Raw genomic sequence first — 10,349 nt, 5'->3', positions numbered from 1 at the left:
TCTTTTCCTTCAGGGCAATCACTGTATCTCAGCTATAACCCTACCATCTATTTTCCTAATAAAATCCCTTTGAGAAATCAACAGGATCTTTCTGAACCGACGCAGCAGGGCAGATCCTGTCCAGGCTCAGGGAATCTGCAGGCCAGGGAAAGGGGAAAAAGCAAAGCGGGGCTTGTTTAGGGCACAGTTTTGGTAATTGCTTTAACTGCTCTCATCTCGTTGCTGCCTGTGTTTCAAGGCCCGCCAGTGTCAATCGTTCCTCTAATCCCTTAAATCAGTGCAATCACTCTGTGATGTGCTTAATACGATGAACTGATTTGTCACTGATTTTCTACAGTCATATACTTACAGAAAGAAAGGGGAAGACTTTCCCAGCATGTGCAGCCGCAGGATCCTGTATTTCCCATAAATCCCTACATTTTAATTTTGTTACAGTCACTGGTATCATCTCTCAACTCCAAGCAGGCTGACAAAGGCAGAGAGGCTGGGTTAGGAAGCTTTCGTGAGATTTGCTGTCATAGATTCAAAGACATCATCTTCCCTGTGTCCTTAAAAACTATTTATGGGGGACAACATTTTACTGGAGCATGAAGACAGGGCTGAATGCTTTTGTGCGGGCAGGGTTATCCTGGGGCCATCCTTTCCCGTAGGCGTGCACACCAGCCCCTCTGGCTACGTGGAAGGAAATGAAAGAGAGCGAAGCAGAGTGAAGTAACATCATCTTCATCTCAACTCAGTAACGAGCTGTGATAGCAAAATGAGAATGAACTAATTATATTTGTGACTTCCTTTCTGGGCCTTCCCTGAACATCAAGGTGGTATTTTCTTCTATGGTAGTGATGCTACTTTGCTTTTTTATGCAGTTAAGTAGTAAATGCGGCAGGTTTTAGCTGTACAATAGTGGTTATTTTAAAGTCTGGTATCAGAGTAACAATTTACTATGGCTACAGTGAATGAAGCATGCCCATTAGACTTGGTACATTAGGTCTGGAAGTGGGAGAATTGCTGGCCTGGCACCTTATGCTGCTTTCCTGTTCCCTCTCCATGGTAACAAAAATCAGGATTGACCTACACAAACAAAGCTGCTCGCCCCAAACGGAGCATAGCTCAACTACGGAGGCAGCGAGGCCAATTAGCTTTCAGCGCAGTTTACAGCAAAGAAGGTCTGTTAGTCTAAATGTCGACACATACGGCAGAATAGGAAATGCAACCTTGCCCTTTGAAGTCCAATCAGAATAATAATAAAGTAACAAACGACATGTTCATTATACGCGTGACTATAGGTACATGCACGCACCCATCTGCAGTCTTGTTAAATCCCGACTTTATATATGTATACGTCCACGTGTCTGTCTTCTTAGAAATGCCTCAAAAGCTGCTTTCATCATTGTCGTAATGGAACAGCAGGACTCCTTTGAGAGCCATTTCTGTGAAAAACTACTGTAAACTTCTTTTGAGTAGGCTGGCTGCACTCAAGAGAGTTAAATCGGTAGAACTTTGACGAGACTGGAAGACCCGCTAATATCTAATTAATGTGGAAATAATTGTTGTAATGGTTGCATTTCTCTACAAAGCATGTACTGAAAAGCAGTTACGCTGTCGATTTACTGAGCATTAAATCAGTTTGATATGCAAATGGAGGTGCTGGGCTACTCCATAATGCTGGTATTATTTACACATTTGTTTATTAGGCTGAGGAAACTGGAAATGTCAACAAACGGGATGCAAAAGCAAAGCAATGTCTCTTATCAACAGAGACTTTCTTCCATCCAAGTTCTTACTGTCCACCTTTTAGAGTCAGTAGGCTCTAATGACAAGAGTAACAGCAATACTAAATGCGAGGGTACTGCTGGGAGTAAAGTGTAAAGCAGGCGGTCCTGCACCTGACACGTTCCGCCGTTTTTCTTCCCGTACGAATACAAGGGAGCAATTCCTGTGCTCTCTGGATTACCCCTGGGCTCTTATCTTTTTTGATGTTAAGGGGTCGCGGAAAGAGCTTAAATTGTCTTTATTCATTTAATGTAGATTCAATTAGCTCAGGTTAATGACTATGGGACGGAGCTCAGGGAGTTGAGAGCTCCTCACATTGTTCAACCCAGCTTGTCCTGTGACAAGCGGTCTTGGGGGGAGGAAAAAAAGGAAAAGAGAGTGTCTTGCTGGGGTATAACCAAGCACAGCCTACAGAGAAGAGTAACCGTTGCCTCTCAGGCGTCCGCAAAGCTCATGGCTGCATCCTAGTAGAGAGCGCGAGGCACAATTGACCGAATCACTTACAAAATGACTGCAGCGTATCTGATTGCTAAGCCTTTAGTACAACCAGCGCGGAGTCTGTGGGAGTAATACGTTATAACCGGTTAAGACTTAGAGGAGTATTTTGCCTGGGACGTATCTTCATCTTCCCTACATTCATGGCCAAAAGAGTGAATACCAAATCACTTGTTTCAGGAAGAGTGCAAAATTGCAAATTGTTGTCCAGTGAATACGGAAAATTATGTCGTTGCATAATATTTAATGGCATCTACTTTTGAAATCTTACTTAGAAGATTGCAACAGGATTACTCAGAAGAGCACTTGCTAACCCTTTCCTTTTTTTTTTTGTTTTTTGTTTTTTTACATTCACAGGATTTTTGAGCACTGGGGACCAAGCAGCAAAAGGAAACTATGGCCTCCTTGATCTAATTCAAGCTTTGCGATGGACTAGTGAAAATATTGGGTTCTTTGGTGGTGACCCACTAAGAATAACTGTTTTTGGATCTGGTGCAGGCGGTTCATGCGTCAATCTGTTGACTTTATCCCATTATTCTGAAGGTAACCGTTGGAGCAATTCAACCAAAGGTATTATGCAGGTTGCAAATTTTGACAATTTTGGTGTCTGCATGCCACCGCCATTAGTACTATGTGATGCTCTGTATATTCTCTTTGTTCCTACAAACTGTTGAGTTCAGCTCAATATTAAGCAGACTTTTTAAAGGCTGTACAAACCGCCTTCTCCCTCAGCTCTTCTGTGCATGTTTAAATTTTGGGTCACTTTCTTCTTTTTCCTATGGAGCTCTGTAGAAACACTTTATAGCAGACTTCTGAACAGCATTTCCTCGGTGCATCATTTTTCTCTCTTTTCTTTCCTACTTAAGGGTGTCCTTTTTGGAAAACCAGTCAGTCATGCTCACAGTAGATGAGGTTGTCTATATTCAGACAGTCATGAAAAGCATGTTTAGTTTCTCATGAGGAGCAGAATTCAAAGAAAACTAAAATGACACAGTTTCTCTCTTCAGGCTAACAGCTGAAATGCTTAAAACTATTATTTTGTGTGAAGGAAGCAAGTACCTAGCTCAGAAATCTTTTGTCTGACAGTGCATGAACTTCACTTGCTGTCATCTAATAAAAGAATGGTTGAATGTTTTGCATGCATGATCCAAAATTGTCAAAGCATCCAAGTTGCAAATGGATTTTCTTCTATATGTTTTTTCCTATTCCATAACTAACTCCTTTTCTCTCTGGTTGAGGCAGACAGCAGGAAATTAAAAACATGCTGTTCGAGGCACCCAGTATTTTTTTCCTATGATTTTTGCTCCACGGTTCCACACAGTTTCTCTCATTTGCATGGCTATTGCTTATTGATCACATTACTTTTGTCTCACTGTTTTCACACATTTTTATCTGTACTGTTTAGTCTTACCAGGGACATCACACAGTGCCCTGTGCATACAATCCTCCGCTAATTTATATTGCTGTAGCTCCATGGGGACTAATTGGCCAGTCATAAAAAAAAATAAAAAATTCCACTGACATTAAAAGAGCTGCATTTACCCAAAGTCATGATGCAGAGCCCACTGAAGTCCATCGAAGTGACAGATTCTTTAGATCAGGCCTTTACACTATTTTAAATGAGAGAAAAATATAGCCTTTACAAGAAGTCCAGTGGAAAATAGATTGTGGTGGAAATGTCAGTCTATTTCCATGATTTCGTTTTTAATGTAATCTTTTTTCCCATAACTACCTGCAGTTAGATAGGATGTATTTATAAATCGGCCTATACGAACAAGATGTAAGCGTTACCCCGTTGCACTGTAATTTGGGGGTCACACTGCACCATCTTTTTTCATCAGAATTCACAAAAATAACTTTGGTCCCAGAGGATTTAGCTTCAGGTTGAATGAGGAGACCTGGGTTATCCTCCCCTAACTCTTACTTGATCTTCCTGAGGGAACGTGACATTAATGCGAAATGCCACGTTTACAATATCTGGACAGTCACGTGTTGCCTCTTATCAGCAAATTTTACCCTGTTGTATTCTAACACACAGCCAGAATTCTGCCAGAAGCAGAATTTGTTTGGGGAAACTGATGCAGTCATTTGCCAACATAGCAGATCGAAGGATTAGGGAGGGGACTGGAGAGAGCTTACGGACGTATACTTAAAATCCAATTGTAATAGTAAATTTTTGATGAAATTCTTTTATCAGAAAGCAAAAACATGCTTTACTGAAACTTGGATTGACCACAACAATGTGCCACACCCCGTGTATGTTATGTTTCATTTGGGGATGGTTAGACCTGCCATTGAAAAAAAAGTATTAAAATAAAAATTGGTCAGCTTCAAATAGGGAAAGTTGTTTCAAGTTTTCAAACATTTTCAAAAAACTTTTGTTTCACATTATTAACCAGTCTCTTTCACAAGCTGTAAATTTGGATGCTCTCTTTGCTTCCTTCATTTCCCTTTGAAAGCATCCCTTGGTAGCTGAGGGCATGCATTCAGCCTATTTGAGGATGGTGCGGCTCATAGCTGCCCATCTGCAAGTGGGCAGAACAGCACCCATCTACAGAAAGTGCTCTGACAATGGGGGTGAATTTATGCATATTATTATTATTTACTTTGGTGAGGCTTTGGATAGGAGTCACAAAGCAGTGTGGTCCATTTGACATTTAAATCTTTTTTTTCTGTCAGTCTGAAGCCCATAAGCTATAATAATGATACACGTTATTGGATAAAAATGTAGTTCTCCACCCTCTGAGGTACCAATTTCTGCCAGGAATTATCTGACTGAATGAAAATAATTTTTCATACTGTGTTCGTTTTTCACTAAATGGTCTGAGGAGGAATATTTCTGTAAGCGTTCTTCAGCAGAAGGAAGGATGCTTCATTCCATTTCCTAAGATAACTTTATGGCCATAGGACTTGACCACTTCTACTTAATCCAACATTTAATGTTTATGTAGCACTTAGCAAGCCATAGTGTTTATATCAGCATTTTCTTAATATGTAACTTACACTTTCTGTCCTTGTTCAGAGATATTTAATAAAGCAATAAAAATAGATTTACACAATATGCAAAAAAGAAACATTATGAAGTATCATGAAATACATCTTTGTGAAAATGCAGTTTTGTCATTTAGTTACATTTATTACAATGCCTGGATCCTCTGCGGTAATTCCACTGACTTGGAGGTGATTTATACTAGCTCAATATCTGACCTTGTAAACATGCAAATATATTTTACCTGCTTTATAGCTCAAGTTCTTTCTTATATTTTGCTCATATCTTGCAAGGAAATAATATCTTGGATATGACTTCTCATAAATTTAAGGAGCGGCTTGAGTCTACATATCCTAGTCCCTACACCTATCTGATTTTAAGACTTTTGGATTTGGACCTAATGCAGTCTAGAAGGATTTTAAAATTCCTCAGAAGCTTGTAAAACGTTTCCTGCCAGCAACAGATTCCAACTAACTTCTGAGCGTACCGGGTCTGGTACTGCAATAGCGGCTGTAAAAGCTCATCTCAGAGTTGATCTAGAGGCTATGGAATTTTTCTATCAACCGAAATATGTTGGTTATCAAAGTAAAAGCCATCTTTTGCATTGTTGGAATAAAATTCTGAGGTAAGCTGAGCACCTTAGCTCCCGTTCCCTTAGTGGGAGTATCCAGCTATTCATCAAGGATTGGACCAAAGATACATGCTTAGGAAAATTGCGTGAGGCCAGATGTCACTTCCAGTCCCTAAGCAACTCGACCAAAGTCAGTGGAATTTCTCCAGCTGCCTATCAGCATAAGTAAAATTAAATTTTCACCCCTATATCTTAAATCAGCATAACTTATGTACGCTACAGATCCTTTTGTATTACCTACAGTCAGCTACGGGACTTAGGGTCCAGTATAAAATATTTTCCTGTAATTAGTGCAAAAGATGTGCTACTGAAATGAACTGGGTACACTTCCATGAAAATGCAAAAATCCAGAAAGGTCACAGTTACCTAAACATAGTTTAAGTTTCTGACATTAGAGACGAGCATTATTTTGCGCAAGGTTCAGACTCAAAATCTGTTTCAGAACCTGAACTACCCTCCCCAAAGGGAGCGGGAAAAGGCAAAACCCCAACGCAAAGGGAGCACAAGAAGTGTCGGAACAAGGGTGCAGTTTTGATTGCATTAAAGTCCACAGCCAAAAAATTGGATTGATTCATTGACGACAAGGGAGTGAGGCTTTCTTCCATGATATGCTCAAAAACGCTTACGAAGGGAGAGGAAGACGCCAGTTTAAACAAATTTTGTTATTTCTATGAGTAGGATTCCTGGTCCAGAGTGCTACTTAAATCAGCATAAGTTCAAATTAATTGCACTGAAGTCTTTGGGATTTGCTACAAGTTTATATGCAGCGCCAGGCCATACTCGCTCTCTCCCCTAAATGAATACCTGAACATACGTTTAAATCTCTGAAGTACAAAGCTAAATAGTGTAAAACACATCATTTCCCTTTTTATGTAAGTGTGATCCCTATAAACCTGCATTAAAAAAACTCTTTACAGGAAAGAATCTTGACTCTTAGGCAGTTATAAATTTAATAGCTGCCTAGTACCTTCTTATCCATTACTCCAGAATATAAACTTTTGCTATGATATACAATTCAAAAGCACTGCCCCTCTCGAACCAAGTTTAATCCCAACCAAAACATAAAAAAGCAGTATATTAGTTTTATTTAACACAGTTGTATGCACGCATGCTGTTGATGGCTCGAACAATATCCAGAAATCCAATCCATTTCAGAGACTTGTTGGCTTTCCCTCCAACCTATAAATTGCTTTAACTTCAGGAATTTCTTTCAAGCTACTGTAGTTATGCTACCTAAGGTAATGCCACTTCTTTTTCTTCCTGAGTTTCTTTTGAAAATCCCTTCCTCAGCTGGACTACGTTGAGGTGGAATCATTTGCTTCACGTTCTGCACATACTGCATTTATTTTGTATACATTACCCGTAGGTACAATGACAGTCAGATCTCTCCATCTTGCGTATTTAAGTACTATTAAGATTCAAGTATCTCCTCTGTTCAAGTTTTCTATTGTTTCAAAGAACTCCTTTGAATCTTTCAAGTATGTAGCTGTTTCAAGGTCACTTCAGTAGTTTTTAAATATTTCTCCCCACAGGACTATTTCAAAGAGCAATAGCTCAAAGCGGAACAGCTCTCTCCAGCTGGGCAGTTAGTTTTCAGCCTGCAAAATACGCCAGGATGTTGGCTACAAAAGTTGGTTGCAACATGTCAGACACTGTAGAATTGGTAGAATGTCTACAGAAGAAGCCTTACAGAGAACTTGTCGACCAGGACATCCAACCAGCAAGATACCATATAGCCTTTGGACCAGTAATTGATGGCGATGTGATACCAGACGATCCTCAGATATTGATGGAACAAGGAGAATTCCTCAATTACGACATCATGTTGGGAGTTAACCAAGGGGAAGGGTTAAAATTTGTTGAAAATATTGTGGACAGCGAAGACGGCATATCAGCTAGTGATTTTGACTTTGCAGTTTCTAATTTTGTCGATAACCTATACGGATACCCCGAAGGCAAAGATATATTGAGGGAAACTATTAAATTTATGTACACGGACTGGGCGGATCGACACAATCCTGAGACCAGGAGGAAAACGCTGCTGGCTTTGTTTACTGACCACCAGTGGGTTGCACCGGCCGTGGCTACAGCAGATCTTCACTCAAATTTCGGATCGCCTACGTATTTCTATGCCTTCTACCATCATTGCCAGACAGATCAGGTACCTGCATGGGCAGATGCAGCGCACGGAGACGAGGTTCCTTACGTACTAGGAATCCCCATGATTGGTCCTACTGAATTATTTCCTTGTAATTTCTCCAAAAATGATGTCATGCTAAGTGCAGTGGTGATGACGTACTGGACGAACTTTGCAAAAACTGGGTGAGTACCAGATAACGAAAAGTCTTCTATACAAACTCAGGATATAAGGATGTGGCGCTTTCCCTTGGTTATCTCCCTTGGGAATGCCTCTGCACCTGTAGGATGAATAAGGGGTTAAGAATTGGGTTGGATATTTTTTATTTTATTGTAATGCCCCTCAGCTCACACATTCTAGCAAAAAAATGGAAAAAATATCTTTGCAAACATTCTGCGTGAAGAAATTAAAAAAAAAAATACTTTGCACACAAAAATAATTAAGGGATCCCCAGAAGAGTGCACAACTAAGCATTTAACATGCGTATAGTTAAAAACGGTTACATTAGTAACTGACTTTACCCCAGCACTGGCAATATTTTCGTCCCATGAGACAGAAAATTACATAAATACTGCATCAAATAGAATACAGCTTATTTTAATAATGTGTTTTGTTTAAAGTTGACACTTCTGACCATAAAATATGTGACGTTAAACTTGAAAAGTTTTGTCATTTTCATTAATTCTTCTTTCACTGGTAGTTCAAAACACTGTTTTACCTTCGGCCGTTGGACTGTAAGTCACTCTGTGTCCTACTGAGTTATGCCCTGCCGTGGTCTTTCACCTCTGGAAGGCCACAGATGCTGCTTATGAACCGAACTGCTGAGCTTTATGAGCTTCATGTTACTAAAAAAGAAAAGCAAAGCTTAACATCCTCTCACACTGGTCTCACAGGCATCTGTCCACGTTGCCACATCGCTGGCGATCTGTCCACAGCAGCACAAGAGTCCAGTCTGAGGGACACTCGCATTTTGGGGAACTTGGAAGTTGCTGAACTCTATGTGAAAGAAGGGTTCGTTTGCATAATGCTGTTTCTAATCTAGATTATTAAGGCCTCCAATTTTAGGAAATAGCATCCTGCTCTGTCCAAAGGCAGACTTAAACATTACGTATAAAATCTTAATTATGTTAATTTTATAATTCCTTTTGAAATACGTTGTCACATTGGAGATTCTTTCTTTTTTTTTTTAGTGACCCAAATCAGCCAGTGCCGCAAGATACAAAATTCATCCATACAAAACCAAATCGTTTTGAAGAAGTAGCATGGACCAGATATTCTCAGAAAGACCAACTCTACCTTCACATTGGATTAAAACCACGAGTTAAAGAACATTACAGGGCCAATAAAGTGAACCTCTGGTTGGAACTGGTACCTCATCTGCACAATCTTAACGACATTTCACAGTATACCTCTACCACAACTAAAGTGCCATCAACTGATAATACTTTCAGACCAACGAGGAAAAATTCTGTTTCTGTGACTTCAGCCTTTCCTACAGCCAAACAGGATGATCCCAAACAACAACCAAGCCCGTTTTCAGTGGATCAAAGGGACTATTCAACAGAATTGAGTGTTACTATTGCAGTCGGTGCATCTTTGCTGTTCCTGAACATTTTGGCCTTTGCAGCATTGTACTACAAAAAAGACAAGCGGAGACATGATGTTCATAGGAGATGTAGCCCACAACGTACTACTACCAATGATCTTACCCATGCACAAGAAGAGGAGATAATGTCCCTCCAAATGAAGCACACTGACTTGGATCATGAATGTGAGTCCATCCATCCACATGAGGTGGTTCTTAGGACCGCCTGTCCCCCAGACTACACGCTAGCTATGAGAAGGTCTCCTGATGACATTCCCTTAATGACACCCAACACCATCACAATGATCCCCAACACTATACCAGGGATTCAACCCCTACACACATTCAATACATTTACCGGAGGACAGAACAATACTCTGCCCCATCCTCATCCCCACCCCCATTCACACTCAACAACCAGGGTATAGCCAGACAAGACGAAACAAACTTTATTTTTTGACGGATTACAGTAGGTGATATTACTGAAGATTACTTGGCTTTCAACCTACAAGACTCTTACTATTTAAATATGGAGGAATATTATGTGAATATACATATCAAGAACTTTTGGGGTTTTGAAAAAAATGAATTGTACATATATCAAATGAACTTAAGAAACAAAACAAACAAAACAAAAAAAAAAAACCCAACTGTTTGCAATTGCTTGAAGCAGTTGCTCTGAATGATACTTTTTCATTCACATTCAAGTATTAATTTTTTGAAGATTTAAGTTACATAACGG

General features: G+C 39.9%; 1 protein-coding gene across 1 annotated transcript in view; it reads left to right on the top strand.

Annotated features, from left to right (window-relative positions):
* NLGN1 (neuroligin 1) overlaps positions 1-10,035 on the top strand; it is a 220,207-nt gene extending 210,172 nt beyond the window's left edge. The window contains exons 3-5 of the mRNA XM_009638758.2: positions 2,623-2,808; positions 7,418-8,207; positions 9,213-10,035. Coding sequence (XP_009637053.1) covers positions 2,623-2,808; positions 7,418-8,207; positions 9,213-10,035 — 1,799 coding nt within the window. The remainder of the gene's footprint in view (positions 1-2,622; positions 2,809-7,417; positions 8,208-9,212) is intronic.
* Positions 10,036-10,349: the final 314 nt, after the last annotated feature.

The sequence above is a fragment of the Egretta garzetta genome, unplaced genomic scaffold, assembly GCF_000687185.1.
Source record: "Egretta garzetta isolate BGI_Z169 unplaced genomic scaffold, ASM68718v1 scaffold560, whole genome shotgun sequence".
NCBI lineage: Eukaryota > Metazoa > Chordata > Aves > Pelecaniformes > Ardeidae > Egretta > Egretta garzetta.
This window is presented reverse-complemented; position numbering and strand designations above follow the sequence as displayed.